Source organism: Corapipo altera, unplaced genomic scaffold, assembly GCF_003945725.1.
Source record: "Corapipo altera isolate COAL_440 unplaced genomic scaffold, ASM394572v1 62, whole genome shotgun sequence".
NCBI classification, from domain to species: Eukaryota; Metazoa; Chordata; class Aves; order Passeriformes; family Pipridae; genus Corapipo; species Corapipo altera.
Genome location: NW_020884894.1, coordinates 4261972 through 4282762, shown reverse-complemented (window position 1 = coordinate 4282762; position 20791 = coordinate 4261972). Strand labels below are relative to the sequence as shown.

The 20791-nt window shown below is 46.3% G+C and overlaps 1 protein-coding gene across 1 annotated transcript in view; it reads right to left on the bottom strand.

Annotated features, from left to right (window-relative positions):
- Window positions 1–20791, bottom strand: part of FANCA (FA complementation group A) — a 33030-nt gene that overhangs the window by 2130 nt on the left and 10109 nt on the right. Inside the window, exons 12-38 of the mRNA XM_027646950.1 lie at window positions 20008–20084; window positions 19385–19526; window positions 18724–18857; window positions 17259–17369; window positions 16754–16849; window positions 16601–16660; window positions 15777–15865; window positions 15311–15371; window positions 15170–15219; window positions 14026–14102; window positions 12191–12295; window positions 11654–11796; window positions 11081–11151; window positions 9807–9906; window positions 8749–8948; window positions 8509–8605; window positions 8102–8278; window positions 6988–7061; window positions 6306–6434; window positions 5782–5848; window positions 5387–5550; window positions 4975–5080; window positions 4290–4349; window positions 3831–3935; window positions 3094–3206; window positions 2223–2364; window positions 1103–1165 (exon numbers count right to left, since the gene is read on the bottom strand). Coding sequence (XP_027502751.1) covers window positions 1103–1165; window positions 2223–2364; window positions 3094–3206; window positions 3831–3935; window positions 4290–4349; window positions 4975–5080; window positions 5387–5550; window positions 5782–5848; window positions 6306–6434; window positions 6988–7061; window positions 8102–8278; window positions 8509–8605; window positions 8749–8948; window positions 9807–9906; window positions 11081–11151; window positions 11654–11796; window positions 12191–12295; window positions 14026–14102; window positions 15170–15219; window positions 15311–15371; window positions 15777–15865; window positions 16601–16660; window positions 16754–16849; window positions 17259–17369; window positions 18724–18857; window positions 19385–19526; window positions 20008–20084 — 2813 coding nt within the window. The remainder of the gene's footprint in view (window positions 1–1102; window positions 1166–2222; window positions 2365–3093; window positions 3207–3830; window positions 3936–4289; window positions 4350–4974; window positions 5081–5386; window positions 5551–5781; window positions 5849–6305; window positions 6435–6987; window positions 7062–8101; window positions 8279–8508; window positions 8606–8748; window positions 8949–9806; window positions 9907–11080; window positions 11152–11653; window positions 11797–12190; window positions 12296–14025; window positions 14103–15169; window positions 15220–15310; window positions 15372–15776; window positions 15866–16600; window positions 16661–16753; window positions 16850–17258; window positions 17370–18723; window positions 18858–19384; window positions 19527–20007; window positions 20085–20791) is intronic.

The following is a 20791-nucleotide window of genomic DNA, read 5'->3' as shown; positions in this document are numbered from 1 at the left end:
AAAGGACATTAAATATTTAGCCCAAGTCATTCTCCTTACTTGGCAGCCTGGATTCCCCCAGGGAATTGGGCAGTGGAGCAAGGCAGTGCCTCTATCACTAAACCAGGCTACCACAGGGCTCAGCTAAGAAGCATTTGTGAGAGAGGGGGAAGCAGCATCATGGAATGGTTTAGGTTGGAAAGGACCTTAAATATCATCCAGTTCCAGGCCTCTGCCATGGGCAGGGACACCTTCCACTAGACCAGGTTGCTCCAAGTCCCATCCAACCTGGATCAATCAACAATCCACTTCACATCCTGCTCCCACCCCACCACGCTCCCCGGAGCAGGTTTTGTCCCCTCTAACCTTTCTAGTGACAACATGTTTTGGGATTATTGTGGGGTTTTTTTTTCATTACTCATTTTACTTGGATTAACCTCCCAGCTCTGTCTGCTCAAGATGTTTCTCTCCTCCCCGGCTCTTCCTCCAGACTCTCCCACAGGCAGACTGAGACCAAATGGTTATTTTTGCCTTGAATCTGCTCCCTGATCCAATCTGTGAGGTGACTCCACAAATGGTTGCACTTCAAAGCTGAGGTGACAGCAAAGGGACAGAAACAAGCCTTCACAGGCAGGAGGATGCTCAGGGCAGACAGCAGCTGGAAGTAGCCTGTCATCTTTGCTCCTCCACTTAATAGCATTAAATCATTTGGAAAGTAATGTTCCTCCTTGCTGGGGACCCCTTCTCCCATGAAGTACCACATTCCAGCCTGAGGAAAAACATCATCTGACAGATGTGAAATGCTGCATAAAAGCCTAGAGAGATATGAGGTTCCTGCGCTACCTGGGAGGTGTAAGGTCTGAACAGGAAACTGCAAATAGTAAATCATTCAGGAAGAGAAATAAAATTAGTGAAAGGGGAGATAGCGTCAGCGAGAGGAAAACACATGTTTAATCTGATGGGCACAGAAGGGCTTTCAGCAGGCTTGTCTGGGGTGTTGCTGATCCCTTCCTCCTGGCAGAACAAGCTCCCAGCCTTCCCAGTGCTGGTACAAAGCAGTTTTGGGCAGCAAACCAAACTGATCAGACACATGCCATGGGAATTCCCTTGGGGCTGAACTTACCTTTGGTGCTATTTTGGCTGAGATGAGATCCAGGAGTGAGAAGAACAGCAGGGAAACAAGGAGCTGCAAGGAAAGGAGGTGCCTGTTAGTTGTACCCGCAGTGGTGACTCGGAACTTGGCCTTTCCAATCAGGGAATAACATTTCACCAGGTACATTCCCAGGCTGGACCTTGATGGACTACAAGCACAGTGTGTTTGACCTGCTGGGACCCCAATTACCCTCAGCCATTCCAGTTCTTGCTCGCCCTGGCGCTCTCCAGGATTTTGGGGGTGAAAGCTGCTGTTACTTCCTGTGTGCTAAATGCTGATATCACCTCAATGACAACAGTTTCTGGCTCCAGACCAGTACAAACAGTGGAGGAGTCAATCCCACAGGAAGAGGAGCTACTGTTGTAACTGCTGCCGGGAGCAATAAACCACCAGAGTAAACAGGAGGCCCAGGTTCTGCTTCAGCACTGTTACCTGTAAACCTCTTGACATAGGGACTGTGCCCTAACCCTGACTTTTTCCTGGAAAATCAACAGACAGGACTGCTTGGCAGCAGCCCGGCTTCCTTCTCAGTAGAGCCTTTCAGAGAATTCCCCTCCACTGAGGGTATTGAGCATGGTGAAAGGCAGAGGCATTTCCTGGACCCTCAGGAAATCTGTCCCTGGGATTCCCAGCACAATTTCCCAGAGCCCTTAAAATGCCTGCACTGCTGTCTCACAAACTTCCTGCATCTCCTTAACCTTCCAGCCAAGTTGCCTGAGCTAAAATCCACAGGGACTGCTCTGTTGCTGGAGGGAGAGGGATCCTGGCACAGCATGGATCAAGCTCTCAGCCTCTGCAGGGCCCTCTCCAGCTTCAGTTTTTAATGCCACTGTTGAATAGCCCTCCCTGACTTCAGAGGAGCCAGAGTCTGAGTTAAAAGTTTAAGCTTTGCACAACTTTGCCTTTAGGATAAGAATTTACCAACTGGTAATTTCAGTCACTTTTCACCAATTAACCACCACAAGATTTCCCAACAGGGATTACCAGGGATACAGCACTATCTCAGGACAACTTTTCTCAGTTAAAGACCACCTATTTCTAATTTTTGGGTGTTGGAAAGAGCAGACACATAAAATGCACCCAGCCTTGCCTGCTCTGCATCAGTCCCCAGCCTTTTCAGTGCCTCTCTCTCTCGTCCACGTGGTGACTGCTGTAGGATGGCACTGTGGAGGAAGGCAGCCAAGAGCCAGGGAGGGTCAGAGAGAGGGAAAACAGCTCCTGAAGAAAGGAATCTGGAAGACAAAACGAGCATGTTATGGGTTTGGGGGGAAAAAAGGGGAAAAAATACAGCTGTGAATGAGGAGGAAATCGGGGACTTGGGCAAAGGTGCAAGTTTGTGACTGAGACCAAAAAAATAAATTATCCTCTGCATTTTTTTCCCTGCAGTTGGATGTTACATGGAGACAGTGTAAGAAAAAAAAACAAGTCTAGTATCAGGCAGAAGAATTCCCAAATCTCTTTTATCAGCAGTTGGACAGGTAGTTAACTCTACACTACAAAAGCATTTGATTATCACCTGCCATAACCTGCAAGGAGATTCTTACATCAATTCCCAGCTTTTGGAGAAAAGCTGCAGGGTGCTGACATACAGCATAAGGACAGGTAAAGAGGGAAGTGAACAGCCAGTCAACAGCTTCAGGAGCCCAGATTCCCCAAATCCAGGGAGCAAAGGGTGTGGCAGCTCCAGGGAATAACTCAACAATGTGCTAAGGCTTTGTCTAACCAGGACTCTGCCTTCCAGCCTCTTCTACAGAGATTCCCTTTTCCTTATGGGGAAGCACTCTGACCCACATTACACACAGGGCCAGACTAAATAATTATAATGACCCATTTTGAGTTTAAACCCTACAAAAGAGTCTGCGTAGAGCTGTCCTGCAAGGCTCAGCCCACATCAGCATTCCAGGGCTCCCGGGGCTGGTCCTTCCAGGACAGCAGCTCCACACTCCATCCCTCACACACACCTGGTACCTGAGGACTGCCAGCCCCTCAGTCTGTCCAGCTCTTCTGCAAGTGGAGCCCCAAAGAGTCTCTTCCACTGAGAGCAAAGTACTGGCTCCAGCCTTGGCCACCACAGCTGGGGACAAAGATGGAAACCAGCAGCATTAGTGGTGGGGTGCTCAGTGGTTGGTTGCAGTCAGGTACAGCCAGGTACTCAAAGAAAGGGGTTTTTGTCCCCTCTCCTTAATGAAAAAGTCCAAGTTGTGCATAAACACATCAGAAATTTCACATCCTGGAAATGCAGAGGGTCATTTGTGACCATGCTCATACCACGGTGCCCTGGAACTCCTTTAGCAGGACCAGTCAGAATGAAAGAACAGTTCCACAGGGGTGATGTCCTCACTCACCACATGCAACAAAATGTGTATCCCCGTGTAAAATAGCACACGAGGAGTTATACCCGGGACAGAGAAAAAAACCTGGGCATTTTAGTTGCTTGGGATGTAACAACCAGCCCCCCCTAGTCCATCAGAGACCAAGACAAGCCTCCCAGCTCCCTGGTCTGAAACAGCCCCTGTGGCAAGACACAGGGATCCCAGAGCTGGGTTCAGCGATACCAAGGGCTCAAAAACAACCTGGAATTTTTCAAAGGCATTAAGAGTTTCTGTTAAATGTTACACACTTAAATAACACTTAAAACAAGTGCTCTGAACTGGTGCTGAATTTCTCCCAGCACTCTTCAGCCAAAGTGAGAAGTTACCGCTGCAGAGAGGAGCACCAGGGGACATTTGGTTTGACAGGCTGTTAGAGCATCGTTGACCCCCTCTGCTGCCTCCTCACAGTCCAAGCTGGCATTGAGCAGGCCCTGGAAGAGGATAAATGACAGGATGACTCCACACATATGTCTCTGCTGCTTCAAGTCCCTTACTGAGCCATGTGAAGTAATCAGAGATAACTGTAGGGGTCAGCATGGCTCAGCAAAAGAAACACGTGCTCAACAGCTCCTTCCCCCACCAGCTTTACTGCACTGTATTAAAATTCACCTATATCACTACTTCCTCCTGCCACCTCTCCTCATTTTCCTGGATTACTGCTCTTCTTGGAATTACACTAGGAGTTCTCAAAACAAGGGTACAAAGGGCACACCTCGTGTATCAGGTGTCCTGGGAAGGGAAGCTCTGAGCAGGGACAGTGAGGCAGTGACAAAAGCAGCAGTTACCCTGAAGAAGTGAGCTGTGATGTCGTAGGAGAGCGCGTACCCTCTGGAACAGACATTTTTCTGCAGGAAGACAAGGAAAGGGAAACAAAAAAAAAATAATTCCTTTCCTTTGGGATATGATTTTCTTAGAGCATTTTGAGTGTCTGGCAAAACAGGGCTCAGAAAGCACAGTAAATCCTGATGGCAGAAACGTGGTTTCTATATAAAGCAACCCCACGACTTGTGCTGCACAGTCCCTGCATCCCCAATCACCACGTGCCTGGGGTGGCAGCAGCAGATGGATTAACAGCCTTGGGATGAACAGACATTGCTGGCTGTGCCTAATGTGACAGTGCTGGAGAGCCTGGAAAGGCCAGTTGGGATGAATAAATAGAAGTCAGCTCTCTTCAGAGCACAAAGCAGCATCCTGAGGGATCTGCAAGTCAAGTGACCTTCCCCCAGGAAGCTGCAGGGATGTTTCTGAATGTTTCCTAGAGTATTTTCACAGGAGGATGAGGAGGATCCCACTCTACAGCAAATCAGTTAAAGGCCCTGGCATGACAGAGGGATTGATTGCACAGGGGCTCATGCTCAGCCGCTTCCAGGCCTTCAGGGGAACACTGGGCAGTTTGGCTGCACTCGACCTCCTGACCCTGATCTAGAGCATTTACCAACAAAGAATTACTGTTTGGCTCACAATACGTACCAGCTCTGAGTTCACAAAATGAAAAAAGTCTTCACAGTCTAACACTGTTTTCCTTCCTTTCCAACACGTGGTGATCAGAGCAGATGCAGGGAGCCCGACCAGAATCCTTAGGTAAGGAAAAATGAAAAATTGAGGTTACTGTCAAGAAGAGAATCAGCCTCCCCATGAAGATGTGTGGCCTCTGAAATCCAGTCTACTAATAGGGCAACAGATAGCCAAAGACAAGACATGCAAATGAAGTTAAACGAGGTGAGTACCAGGGAATAAGTGTCCCTTGCACAATTGTCACCATGACATACAGTGTCACTGTCACTTGCTGTGGAATCAGAGGGGAGCACACACCACACACACTGTCCTGCTCTGAGCAGCAGTGTTGGTGGAGTTATCCCCAGCTGCTCAGACCTACACTTGCCTTCTGTGCAGCAGCAGCTCCTGCTGCCTCCACAGCTGCTCTTCCAAAGCAGATCCATTCTTTCTGTCTCTCAGTCTTCCCTGGAGAATCTCAAACAGGAAGTGTCTCTGGGCAGCCAAGCAGCTGAGACGCTTTTGCCTACAGCTCAGCTCCAGCACCAGCTCCTGAACAGAGTGTGGGGGGAAACAGTCAGGGCTACACATCAGCCTTTACTCAAACCCTCTTTGTTTCTCTGAAGAAACACGGAGATCAATAAGAAAAACCTGTCTCAATCCCCATCCCACTGCTCACACATGAGAACCAAATGGAGACTCACAAACACCAGGGTGTAAGGGAATACTTTGGTCAAGTTCTAGGATTGAACATCCAAGTAACACATCACAGTCTAAAATCACCTGCAGCCTGCAGAGAATCTCAGGGCTAAGTGACATCTTCGACTGGCCACAGCCACCCACATCCAGCCTGAAAAGAAGAGACATATGAGGTCACCAACCCTGTTAGCCTGGGGGACAGCACAGTTCAAATACAGTCAGATGCTTCAGATGAACACAGAGCTCAAACATTAATGTGCCTAAAATAAGCTGTAGCTGAGACAGCAGCTCTCCCCTAACCTCCCTCCTCATTTTCCAGCTCCAGCCACCCCCCCAGGGAATTGGTGCTTGTCTGGCCGAACAAATGTGAGTACAAAGTCAACTTAAAAAAAGACAGCCAGACTAGGGCTTCTCTGTGGCTGCAGCCCCAGACCTCTGTCACCTAAAGCAAGATGCTTATGCAAAGACTGGTGAGTCATTCAGGGCCACCTCCCAACTCCCACTTCCAGCCAGACCAGAAGGGAATGGCTTGCAAAGCCCCATGGAAGGGACAAGCTCCCATTCACAGCTTCAAGGTTATTAGCAATGGAAGTCACGATACAGAATACCTCTGTGAGGAATCCAGGAGGGCATTGATAATAACTCCACATGCCTTCTCCAGGTCTCCATCACAGCCACCAGCAGCGGAAGGTGCAGGAAGATACCGTTGATAGATGGCCCAGTAATGGAAATCCTGCCTGAAACGTAAAAAAGGAGGAGATGGGAAATCTATTTGAATGGTGCCCTTTCCTTTATGTAAAAGGAAGCTCACACACCAAGTGTGATGAATGATGTGTGATCAGACAAAAGCAGCACATAAGCACAGACATGAAGAGTCCTCCAGCAGATCCCACCCATCCCGATGTCAGTCAGCTCTCGGATTCGGAATTGAGGAGGTTTTGTGCCAAGTTATTTGGAAGGGCTGCACATGCAGGCTGTATTGGTGAGCTTCATAGAATCCCAGAATGGTTTGGGTGGGAAGGGACCTTAAAGCTTATCTTGTTCTAGCCCCTGCCATGGGCAGGGACACCTTCCACAGGTTGCTCCAAGCCCAGTCCAACCTGGCCTTCCGTAGGTTAACACACACCCCCCTCATTCCAGCAGTGCTTAGCTCAGGACAAACCACAGCAGGCAACAGGCATTTGTGTCCTCCAGTAGCTGTTTATTTACTTCCTAGTTTTCAGTGCTTTGTCCTAATTTGGGTGGGAGACTCTTGGACTGTTCCCTTTCCAAGAGCCCCTCTGCACTTACCTTTCTGAAGCAGAGAGAATATCCTTTTCAGGGCACAACTCAAGCTCCATCAGCAGCCACTCTCTGAAAGACAGCTGGGAAAAGCAAGAATTTATTAATGGGGGAGAACAGCAAGGCAAGTCACTTGTGCAGAACAGCCACCTGCTTTCCAACATAAAATGCACCTTCACTTCATCCCCAGACACAATCCCGTTTGGATTGAAAGACATGAAACAGGGGACATCAACCCAAGGAAGTTTTTGTCCTGTTTCTCTTGTAGGAAATGCAAGCTAAAATCCCATTGGCCTTCAAAAATTCACAGAGAGCCCATAAAGCCTGTCTCACACACACACACCTTTGACATTTCTAACCACACTCATCACCTGCAAGCCCAGATACCAGAACAAACGTGTGTTATTAGAAATAAAGGCTAAAATGAGCAAAGCACCTCAGTCAGACAGGGTGGTGTAAGCATCAAAGGGAGGTTGTAACACAGAGGTATTTCAGCCCTGCACTTTGAGCAAGCACAAGGAGTCATTCTAGGAACACCACAAACTCTGCACAAAGACAAACTGGTTTTAGAGGAAGTAGGTTAAAAAAGGAAAGTCTGTCAAATCAGACACACCACAAGGGTGGTACAAAGAGAAGAGCTGAGATGGTGACCTGCTTCCAGCAAGGCAGAGCTAAGCAATCCAAGGTGCACAGGGGGCTCATGGGAACATTGATATTTAGACAAAGCACCAAAAAAGCAAAGATTTTCAGTTATTTGTCTCACCATCACTTTACAGAGAGAACAGCAGGGAGCCAAGGTGATGGACACGCCTTTGCTCTACAGTTCTGCAGTTTCCTACTGATATGGTATAGCTTACCAAGCTTCCTGCTTTTCCAAGAAGTAGGACACAAGGTTTTACCTCTGGTTTTCTCTTTCTACCATATCATTACCATCACAATCCACAAATAACACTGAATATACATCCCAGCCCACATGACTCAGCTGTCAGGCCAACTTTCAGCTCTTACTTTAAGGCATTAAGCTCTTACAAGAAGCTTTTGATCACCAATAAGGAAATTGCAGAGGGCAGATCTAAAAAATGAGAATTACAGGGTGAATTTAAGGCATGGAAAAGATTTCTACCTGGAATGCTTTTTCCTTTAAGAGCTCTTGGAAGAGTGCTTGCTTCCACAAACACAGGCTGGCTCTTCTGTAGTTCAGAGAGGGGCAGGACAGGGAGCTCCAGGTTAGGGCAGTTTTGTCCTCCTCACACAGGACCCCTCGAGCTTCCAAGCTCAGCCGAGGCACAAGGTGCTGCAGCTGGAACAAAGACACAACACTCTGCACGTGGCTGTCACAGAAACAGCCACCTCTGGTTGTGTGGAACTGCCAAACCAGCAGATACACCAAGGGGTAAGAGGAGAGGATACAAAGATGTCGTTTTATATCATTTTCTTGGTGTAAGTTATATTTGCACAGGGCCCTGCAGCAGGAAATTGGGCTGAGACTGAACTTTCTCATAGAAAACGGCAAAACTTTCACCCTTTTACCTTTTTAATCAGGCCAGGAGGAATCAAGGCACAAAAATCTTCATGAGAACATGATGAGAACTTGCACATCGCATAAGTTGCTGCTGCAGTGCAAAACCTGAGAGAGAAAATGAAGGAATTCCATTATCTGGTTAGTTCAATTCCCTCCATATGCTCTGCAAATCCTCCATGGGAGCTTTCCCAGCATCCCAAAAACCCTTCAGCTGAGGAAACAAGGAGGTGGTGGATGCACCATGTCACCTCATGCAGAAGGCAAATGACTCTTCTGTCCTGCACATGAGCAAGCAGGTCCAATACTCAGAGATGGAAAAGGCCTTTTCAGGAACAGGCTGGGAGATCCCAAAACTGGCTTCTACTCCAGGAATTAAAGCTCTCGATTCACTTAAGTGGATCACAAAAGCTGCTAGTCCTAAAATATGAGCATCAGTCAAGGAAGGACCCTGAAAGGCAAAATAAATAAAGAACTAAAGAAATTTTGCTTGTGACTTTGTAACGCTTCCTTTATAATATTGTAGCATTTTGTCTCATTGTGACATTTCCATTGTAACACTTTAACATTTCATTTCTAACATTGTAATACTTCATCTATATCATTGTAACATTCCTTTTGCACCAAAAGGACCTTTCTCATGGAAAAAGCTCTGAATTAATGAAGCAGCAGAATGTTGCTTCTGCCCACTGACCAATTAGTTGAGCAATATCAATCAAGCTGATGAGACACAACCTGCAGCAAAAGTGGAGGTTTCTGTAACACAGTAACTTAAAGCAACTCACTGTAAATTCAGAATCTGGGTTTCTCGAGGCTTTTTATCTTCTCTGACAGCTAGTTTGGTCTATCAGCCTTTTACTTCCACCCTTGCAATATCACAGAGTAGAGAAAATAAACCACACAATTCTTTAATAAGGAAATCATGCACTGCTGAGGCCCAGATTTGGGGGGTTTTATTTCATTTTTAAATTTTTACAAGTGAATTATTTGATGTGGAAGCTTAAGAACAAAGCATTTCACTATTTTTCTTTCGCCTCCTTCCTCAACTTGCCTATTTTAGCTTCTGTTAAAATGTATCTAGAATGCATTTACCTTCCACAGCAGTGTTTCTGTAGGAAAACATTCACCTCACATTCCTGAGAGCAACTCCATACTATTTGACCAAAATGGGATTATTTTTGGAAGCCTGGAGGCCAGTGAAGTCCCTTCACAGTGCAGCCCAGACAGGTCCATGCCCCCCAGCCCAGGAAATGAATTAGGATAGTCCTCAGTACACTATAACCATAGGATTCCTGTTTGGAAAACTGACCTGATGATAAATGAGCTGGCAGAGCCTGGACAAAAGTGCAGGTAAGAGATTCCTGTGTCCACACATCATCTTCACCAACAAGGAGAGGCATGGGCCCTGCCTGCAGAAGGAGAAACCACAGACTTATTTCATTTATCCCCGATGCAGGAAGAGGTGATTAAAAATGCTTAAATACCGTGGAGCTGAGCCATCCTTGTCTGTAAATACACCACAATTATCATTCCCTTCACAGGCTCGAAGGAAGGGGTACTTTTGTGGTAGCTAAGCAGAGAACCCCTACAGACATGACCCTCATCAGTGTCCTGCCTCACATACTTGATGATATCCCACATACTTGTTGTCATCTCAGAAGGCCAAAGTGGCCTCTGAGGTGACAACAAGGGGAGGAGAAGCTGCCTGGGGCACAGCCTCAGCACAAGGTAAACAGAGGCAGAGCAATAAATGGGATCAAAAACAAAGCAAAAAGAAGTTGGTATCACAAGGTCCTGCTACAAAGCAGAGGAAGGGACTTTTCCACCCAGCTCACAGAAAAACCCATCCTCCAGGAGATCAGGTGGGAGTTGGGTTAGAGACGATTTCCTGGGACTCTTGTTTATCACAGTGACTTCCCAGTACAGGTTTTTAGCACTGATTCATCTGCTCCAGGGCAAACCACTGTAAGAGAGGGAAGGATGCTCTGGTTGCCAGAGCACGCTGCCCTCCAGAGAGCAGCCCCAGCTGGGAGCCCAGCCAGCTCCTCAGCACGCTGCTGTTTTCCAACAAAGTGATTTTCCACTGACATGTTGCCCATAATGTTTACAGACTCTGCTACATCATGAAGAACGTGGCTATCAACAGTTCTTCCAGGGGCAGAGCAGTGCTGCCTCTCCCTCCTCAGCCAGGCCAGAAGCAAATGAGTCCCTGCCAGGGGGAAGTAATTCCAGGACAAAAAGTATTTGCTTCATTGCCATCCCCCACCACTGAGTTGCAAACCTCTGAATGATCACATCGTGTTTGTGGGGAGTGTTTAAACCTTGTCACAGAGCACAAAACAGAGCAAAGGCCACTTTTCTGCAGGGATCAGTAACAACAGAGGAGAAACATGTTTTATTTACACAAATACTTCAAAGCACATTAATCCTCAGAGTGTAGAAGCTCTGAGTGAAGCAGCCTGCAGCTGCCAGCCTAGCACAATGGGAATGAGCAGCTAAAGTTCCTCCATGCCCCTGGAAAAGTGCTGGAATTCTGGTGTATCAACCCATTCTGATTTCCCTACTCTTTGACTCACATCTTACCTGTCAGGAGGGTTAAAAGAGGAAGCAGCTATTAGGGCTTGGCAGAATGATGTCAGCAAAAGATCAACAACCTGAAATAAAAAAAAACCAGGAACAAAAACCAGGAATAAACCTGGAATGAAAACCACACTGCTAATTCCTGCTTGTCAGGCTGGATATCTAGACCTGGTTTTCTGCTTTGTGTATATTATGTTTCCTGATACTAAAACAAGGAGACACACTGGTTAATGATATTCATTCCAACTTGTACAGATCCACTGGCACTAAGGATGGAAAATTAAACCCCTAACAGCCCAGGAATGATCCCAGCACACAACAAACACCTAGACAAGGCTGCTGAGGAAAGCCTTGCTCATCCCAGGACTGCTCTGCCAGAACATACCTCTAGATCTTGTCATCCAGCAACTTCCAGGAGGTTAAGACACATGAATATTCTGTGCAAGGCAGGACAAGGCAGACAAAAGGGGAAGTGCATTTCCTGCTCTCCGCAGACAAAGCAGCCTTTCACAGCTACCATCCAGATGCATTTTTCCCAGCCCCATTGTTTCTCTCCCCAAGCCAGATGGTACTCACTCTCCGATGGCTGGGTTCCAGCCTGGGGGCAGGAATGGAGACTGGGATTGGAGAATTCAAAGGAGCAGCTTCATTCTCATCATTGCTGTCACTCAGGACATACCGGAGTCTGTCTGAAATCACGGCAATCTGTGCTGGCACATCTGTGGGGAGGCGACAGGGGCAGAGAGGAACCGGGACAGCAGGCATGGAACATTTGCAACCCCCCACAGCAGCAAGAAGAACAAGTGAAATATATACTTTAACATATGAAAGGGGGCCCAGGTCACCAGGAGAGCCCAGGATTGCGCTGCAGAGACTGGTGTGGTACCAAGTGATCCTTACAAAGATGGAGTCCCAAATTTACCAAGAGGAATACATCTGACATTAAAATATATATATTCATAGTTGGAAGGATTATCAGCTCTGAAGGATTTCCAGCTTCAGGTTGCAATGGCATTAACTCTTGCTGTGGCTTTGGCCAGCATCAGCCACACTTTATTCAGGCAGCTTTTGGAACAGTGAATGAGGGGTAGTTGTAACTTGCCTCCCTCTTACCTTCCCACTGAGTCTGGTCCACAACCAGTGTCCTGAGCTCAGCCAGCTCAGCCTTCAGCTGCTCAACAGGCTCTTTGGAAAGGCTGGGCTCTGCTTTGGACTCATCTGGACAAGGAAGAGAGGAAATACATTCAGCAATCTCTGTGTGCACTTTCTGTAAAATTTACTTTTCCTGAAGCTCTAACAAAACCCCAAACTGTCAATCTGCCACACACACAGCTTTGTTTTTACATTCAGGGTGTGCTATTTAATTAATAATTGATGAGTTTATGCTTGGTTGCAGAGAGGAATTCAGTTTTTAAAGACAAGAGCCAAAAAAAGTTCTGTTTTCAGAGTTTTCTTCCTACTTCCTTTAGCTCTCCCCTCACAGAAACATTTGCTGTCCTCAAGAGACTGGAATCAGACTAAAAATGCAGAGACAGATATTACAGCATGGATACATCATCAGCTTCTCCTCAATTCAACACCATGCACTTCTCCAGATGCTACATGTTACTCTGTTCTTTTTGTTTAAAAGAAGGAATAAAAGGAAATTCCTTTAACCACTAGAAAGAGATGCCACCAGCAACTGCCACAGCCCCAAAACCCACCCAGAGTTCGTTAGACAGGAACAACTTCTTGTATGAGAGCCAGGAATAAATCACGCAGAACAGCAAATAACAAAGGTTGTTACTGATTGTAAACACGCTGTAAAATAAGGTGTTAGGAGACCACTGAGTCATCTGCGTGAGAGTGAGAAACAGGGTTTGGGGCTGCCCAGTGCTCAATCCTGCCCTAAATCCAGGCTCTGTGCAGAGCCCAGGGACAGAGCAGGGAGTAGGGGATGGATGGGAGTAGGGAGCAGGGGACAGGAGAGGACACGGCTGAGGCTGAGCAGGAGGCTGGCACTCGGCTCGGGCTGTGCCACTAGAGGTCAGTGGAGCTCCGGGAGCCCTGCAGAGCCTGCCGGGATGCTGCGGATCCCCTGCCGGATCCCCAGCCCGGCCCGCAGGGACCTCATCCCACCCGGTTGCCAGGCCAACCTCGGCAGCCAGCCTGCTGCACATCTGCCGCGCCCGGGGACGGGCTGTCACGCCTCTCCAGCCACAGCATCTCCACAGAGCCTCAAAGGCCCCGAGCAGGAGGCGGCTACAGATTTATCTTCATAGTCAGAGTATGAACCTGTAACTTATCCCCACCACGCTCTGGGAACAATCTCTGCTCCCCAGCCTGACCTTTTCATTTCATATAAAACATTGGAAGGTGTGTAAGAAACACCCACTGGCTGACAGAGACAGCAGAGCTCACTAAATACCCATTACACCGACCCAGCAATGGGACCCAAAAATCATCGGGACCCTCCCACAAAAACCCCTATAAAACCAGGAGCTGCAATCCTATCCCAGCCCCTCCTGTTCCCCCAGATGTCCCTAATCCTCTCTTAAAAGGGGATGGCAGGAGCTCAGACAGCACCAGTGCCATTGCACAAGGGATCAGCACAGCAGGTTCCCAGCAAAGCAGGTTTTGCCTGGGCTGAGCAGCTCAGGCTGCAAACGCTGATTCATGGAGAGGTCTCAGAGGTGGAATTCAGCCAGCTCAGGCTCAGGCATCATCTGCAGCCTCAGCACAGTACAGAGCTCTCAGGGACTGCAAAACTCCCACCTAAGCAGGGCTGGCAGAGAAAGTTATTACAGGAGTAACTATTTAACACCTCGACACAACATAAAGAACTTACAGTTATTTACGTGTGGATTAAAGACCTATCTAGCCCCAAATCTCTGAGAATTTTCAATTCAGAGGGCATCAGTGGAAAAATTAACCTTTCAAACTGATCCATAAGTAAATGTATTTTTTACCTTGTAACATCTTCTCTTTCATAGCATGACAGGCTTGCAGGTATGAGGAGTACAAGTTTGAGGGTATTTTATCAGCTCTGTAATTATATAAAAAAAAGAATATATTTATTATCCCGCATAACCATACACTGCAGTTTTATTAAATATAAGTACAAACAACAGCTCTGCTATGAAATGTAATTAGAGGGGCTCTGAAGCATAAAGAGCATCTGAAGCATTTTTTAATCATCTGACACGAGGGGCAGAGATTTCTATCCAAGGCTTTCACAGCAAGTATTGCACACACGTAACACACACAAAACCAATACTATATATATTATTAATTCATGCTTTAATGCCTATTTCATATCTAGTAGGTGTCTAAGATCTCCTGAGACTGTGAGCTGTGAGATGCAGCATTCACACATGTAAAACATGAACGTGACGAGCCCAAGGTGTGACCTCTCCTTGCTGGGCAGGCACTCGGTGCTAAAAACATGTCCCACAAGGCTCCCTGGAAGTCAGCTGCTTCTCTTACAACTTTAATTTCACAAAATGATCCAGTCTTTAATTTTAGAGCCAGACTGGAATGACAAGGCAGGACCAAGTACTTCATTTGCAGGCAGTGTTGCAAACATTTTTCCTTCATGAGAGGTTACAGAGGAACTACTGGATGTAAAATAAAGCTGCTTCTGCAATGCAGAAAAGCGCTTTTAAACATGCATGCAGGGCAAGCTGGAGCCCTGAAAGGGGCTGTGTCCTCCTGGAGCACGATCCTGGTGTCCCTTGAGCACTAACAGAGATTCAAGTTTCATCTTCCACTCCTCCTACATCCTCTCCCAAAGAAGCTTTCACAGGGGGGCTCATATTCCTGGGGAAATTTTATATTCATCTATATCCTCCAAAATTTGCATAAGAATATACCCGGCCTGGAGCCAGAGGGACTCCTAGATAATGATTTTACAGTGGCCACAGGACTGATGACAGACCTGAAGACTACAAAGACAAGCTCCCCCATCCACAACCTGCAAGCCACAAACTTGGGCCACAAAGCCCTGCCAAGGTTGGTTGTAACCAAGGTGTCAAAGCCTCTGATAATCTGACATCAAGTGTCCTGAAAAGAAAGCCCAGCAGCACAGAAAATGACACTGGGACGTCTCAATACCTCTTCAGAGAGTCTATAAAAGCCATGCATGCATCTGGGGTTTTAGGGAGCTGCAACAGAGAAAGAGACAGGTTAGGGGCAAATTACCTGTGTACAAACACACAGCTCATGGGAGGAGCAAAAAAAGAGCCAAATACTCACCACACGTGGTCTGAGCAAGGTAGGAAGGAACCAGGAAGTGTAATATGGTCGCCTGAAAATACTGAGAAAATAAACAGAGCAAAGTATTAACAATTCCAAAGGTCCAAAGTGCCATCTCCTCACATCAGGAATTAATTCAGCTCCTGCAAATATGAAATATTCATGGCAGTGTGAATAACCACAGACAGAGCAGGTTCAGGTTAGCAATAACTATTAATTTCTTTAATTTTGCTTTTTATTATGACAATTCTGGACTTCTCTAGCGTGGGTGCATATGCCTGTTCTCTCTCCCCACAGATATCCTTATTAAGATGACACCTGAGGAAGTGGGAAGAACTTTCCCAAACCTCCTTTGCTCACATCCTCAATTTTTCTTGTTTCCTTATTTTGATTTGCATTCAGCTATTATTATTACTGTTATTATTATAATACCTAAATCCAGGTAGAGTTGAAAAGCACACAGTACCTGGCTTCTATCACAGATGTTGGGATCTTCCTTGTATTTTCAAATATCTGAAGGGCCTTTTCAACATCACGGAGTGCCTGGCCCTGGGGCTGCCAGAGAGAATGAGAGAAAGATGTGAGAAATCAAGGGTGGTGATAAACTTCCCTTTTCTGTTCTGCATTTGGATTATTGTGGTTCTATTTTAGTTGAACATGTGGAATCAAGACGCACCATCTCCACTTCCAGTCCGTGCCTACAGGCAGAGGGACTGACATCCCGGGTTTCTCTTGTTTGAGCCATAACACACCTCAAACTGCAACAAGTTTCTCAACTGACAAACAGATCAGACTTGGAAAAATTAAATTAAATCTTCACTTATGACTGTCAGTTCATCACAGGACTGGGGTTCTTGCAGTATATTCAACCGCCCTGTCTCTAGCCTGTATTTAATGTACTGACTGACTGTGTAAGTGAGGCCTCTTAGTCTGACCAAAATGCTTACTTATAGATTACTGTTGTTACACAAAATTTATCATGAACCACAGTGTGAAGCTGCAGACTGTAGATTCCATCTCCAAATCTCCTTTGAATATTCACACTTTGGTACAGCACCACAAAGATGATGTGCTCTACTGAAAAGAATCAAGATACTCACAAAATATTACTCCAGTTTTCATGAAATCTGGGGAAATCCTGTATTTATGGCCACTAACCCCTCTGGCTTAAAGCTGGAGATCTAGCAGCATGCTCCAACTTGGAATGGCAGGGAGGTTGGTAACCTAAGTGCTTTTCCAAAGGAAAAGGAACGTGGCTGATGAGAAAACTGGCAGACAGAGCAGCAGTACCTGCACAGCCTCATCAGTGGAAGACAGGTCTTCATAGAGCCCCATGTCCTCTATGGCCACCTGTGTGAAGTTACAGAGATGCAGGCAGTCACACACAGCAGGGATTGACAGATCCAGAAGGAATTCTTCTCAAAAGAGACAATTTTCACTGACCTTGAGGTCAGACAGTCGGGTTTTAGCCAAAGTGATGTATTCCAAGAGCAGGGACCGGTGTTTCGTTGGCACAAAAGGTGGGTACATTATATGGACCTGAAACAGGAAAACCACAACCAGATTTGCCATTTTTACAGGAAATCAGTGTAAAATTCTGACTAATGTTTACAGTCACTTACCTCAAATATTCCCCAAAGAAAGCATTATTGCTTTGTTTAGGATAAACCATTTTCATGGCAACTGACACATAGTTTTTCCCAACAACAGCAAACAAACAAAATCACTGAAGTGCTTAAACTTAATTCCATTAAAGGAATTCTCCCAGTCAAAAAATAAAAGAATCTTGTCCTTCCTTATTTCAGGAAGAAAAGGGTTTGAATAATGTATCAGAAGTAATGGAATTCCTATAACAATATTAATAATTAGCTGAGCCTGCTCAAAGGCACAAAGACGGTCACTTTGGGGCAGTTCTGAATCTGAAAACCACCTGTCAGCACCTTCTCACCTTCAGGTATGGGGCAGCTTCAAAGGGCACCAGCTCTGACAGGAACTCGAAGAGGAAGACCAGAGCTTTCTTACTGCTCCCGTGGTGGCCACCAGCACTCCCAAAAGAAGCCTGAAACAGGGAAAAATGACAAGAGAGCCTTTCAGCATGGAGAGAATCCTCATGCCGGTGCTGCCATAACAGCACACAAATCCCAGACATCCCTTTTCCGTCAGGGGAATCTTTCTGGAGAAAAGTCTCCAGAGAATGTTTACAGAATCCCACAATGGTTTGGGTTGGAAGGCACCTTAAAGCCCATCTCACTTCAACACCCTGCCACGGGCAGGGACACCTTCCATTAGACCAGGTTGCTCCAAGTCCCATCCAGCCTGGCCTTGGACACTTCCAGGGATGAGGCAGCCACAGTTTCTCTGGGCAACCTGTGCCAGGGCCTCACCAACCTCACAGCCAGGAATTTCTTCCCAATATCCCATGTAACCCTGCCCTGGCAGTGGGAAGCCATCGCCCCTTTTCCTGTCCCTTCAGGCCCTTGTCCAAAGTCCCTCCCCAGCTCTCCTGGAGCCCCTTTAGGCACTGGAAGGGGCTCTAAGGTCTCCCCAGACCCTCCTCTTCCCCAGGCTAAACACCATCAGCTCTCCCAGCCTGGCTCCAGAGCAGAGGGCTCCAGCTTTCAGAGCACAGACTCACAGAAGCCTCTACAGAAGTTTGCTGCCATGAGAACACTCAGAGTTAAACAAGACAACACCAAGATGCACCAAAGGATTGAGATTCGTGATGGAAACACAAATCTGCAGGTTTCTACACAGGTTTACCTGGGCATTCTAAGGAAAATAACCAGTCTGAGACTACACAGAACACAACCAGTTTACCTTTTGATACCTCCTGAACACTCTATCAGCCAAAGCTGAGCTTGGATTTGCAAACTCATACAAAGGAATTTCCAGGTTGAATTTATGTGGAGATTTGCATCCCTAAAATACCAACCTATTTACAATTAAAAGTAACAACCAATTATCTCTAAGGTCATACACAGCAATTACAGCTGCATGCAAACCTCCAGGAAACAGGAATGCTTCCTCTGCCACAGCCCACCACTTATGCAGTAACAACAGTGCTGGATATCAAGATACTGAAATATATCCAAGATGATGATTATAACAGGAATTACATGTCTGCATTCCTGGGAAATAACTAAGACAGGCAAGGTGAACTTAAAAGATGAAAGGAGGGAAGACTGGGGAAAGCCAAATAAATTTATTCTTTGCAGACACAAAGGCAGTAATAAATATTCAATCATTCCTAATATCAATACAATCACTCATTACCCTTTCTCTTTTTTTCCCACCTTTCTCCTGACTATCCTATCTGGAAAAAGGCTTTCTCCATGCAGCAAAACATTCCTTATGCACAGGTTTCCTCACACAACTAAAAGAAAGCTCACCAGTCAGGCCTCATTTAGTCTTACCTTAAACCACTCAGAGTAAGGCATGAAGACAGCAGGGCCCTCCAGAGCAGCCTGACGAGCGATCAGGAATGCGGTGATCATATTTTCCATGTCATAATTCCCAAAGGCCTTTAGCAGGAGATGGCTCAGTAGATCTAGGAACATAAAACAATAACCTCACACTTTGCTTTTGACAATGGTGCTGTAATTTTCTACAGTAAATGAAGACAAATGTCTGTGATAAAACATAAGGCAGGACATGTATTGCAGCCTGGGGAACCTTTGGGATCTGATTTAATTTTTTCATGCACTTTCAACAGTCAAACACTCTTAAGATTCCCTATAGAAATTGCAGGAAGTCCAGCACCGGGATAATCAGTAAGGAACTCTCACAAACAAGCTCTACTAGTAAAGGTGAGCTAGAACTAAGCTTCAGTAATCACTACACCAATTAATAATGAAGGTAACTATCGAATAACCATTAGAGCTGTACACAAAGTTTGAGAAGTAGAAGACATGAGGCCTGGCATTTTTATCACTGCTGACAGGGAATGTCTGAGTGGAAAAGCAGATGTTCTGCTGTTCTTTTCCATGCAGGAATCCCAGACAGCACCCATGGATGTCTGCTCTGCTCCTCATCCGAGCAGCACAGGCACTTCTTAGCTTGGCAGTGCCCACATACCCTTGAAGAGCTGCTCAGCTTCGGCCTGACACACCACCAGTGTGGAAACACAGGACAGGACGTGCTGCCAGTTCACCTCGTGGGTCTCCAGGACTTGCTGCAGCTGGGAGATGGATTCCTTCGCACTGAATGCCACCAACAGCTGGAAGAGTGATGGCAGTTCCTGTTAGCTGGGACACATAGTCACACAAAAGAGGGAGATACAGACAAGACTGACTTTTCTGTGTAAGAAAAGGTGGCACAGGCAAGTGGCTTTACTGGGACTTTCTCAAGCTATCCTGCAGCTTTTGCATCAGCCTCCCAGGCCCAGAGATCAGCCTGGCTTGGAACCAGCACTGGTTACAATAAACAGTAATATTCCAGTTCTCTCAGAACTCATGCCATGTTCTGTAACAGTGACAATTCACATCTCCAATCAGCATCTTCATTCTCATTAAGAGTTTTGCATAAACAAAAATCTCTGTAGTTCTTTGCCTTCATGCTTCCTCCTGCCCACAGTTTCTGGCAGCTGGCTTGGATCCTGGGACTGGAACACTGCACTGATTTTCAACAATCTCATTTGAGATTCAGTGAATATAAACCCAACAAAATAAAGTTCTCTTTGTGACACCAGGCAGACATACTTTTTGATACAGGGTAGTGAGCAGGGAAGAAGTTCTGGTAAAGCTCCACTCTTTCTGCATCTGGATGGCATCAGACACTACATCCAGAAAAAGAAAACTTCAGCAACAGGTTTTAAAACACACTCAAAATGCAATAGTTGACCACACAAGGTTTCCCTTTGGCAGCCAAACACATTAAAAACTGCCCTCTTTCCCATTTGTTTTTGGAACACAGACTGTGGCACGAGGACTGTGCCATTCCACTATGGCACTGCCACCCCAGAGCTGTTTTTGTGACCACACACGCGTAGGCTGACATGGCACATGCACAGAGAATCAGCAAGGAATAAGCTTTTCCCTCATTAACCTCTCTCATCTGGAAGCCAGCAATGACACAGCTCTCCCACACAACAGGCAAGCAGCTCCAGATCACAGCTCACAGGGGTTTTATCGGAGATTTTATAGCTCAGACATACTTCTTCCTAAAAACATCAAGCTTCACAGTTACTGATCAGGGATTAGAACCTTCCTGCCTTACTCCCTCATTCACCAAAACACTCATGTCTTGTGTGTAAACCCAGCACGTAGGGTTATCCTGGTTTATACCCAAGCTCTGTCTGCAGCACCCTGTCTCCCACTGAGCTTCTCCTTTGCCCAAAACTGTTCCCAGAAGCCAGAGCTCTCTCATGGCTGCTATTAGATATTATTCCAAATATCTGTGCACGAGCCCTTGGCTGAAGCTCTGTTTGAATTTTTCTCCTGATCTATGACCCTCTAAAAGCCCAGATGACTTTTTTTGTCTGAT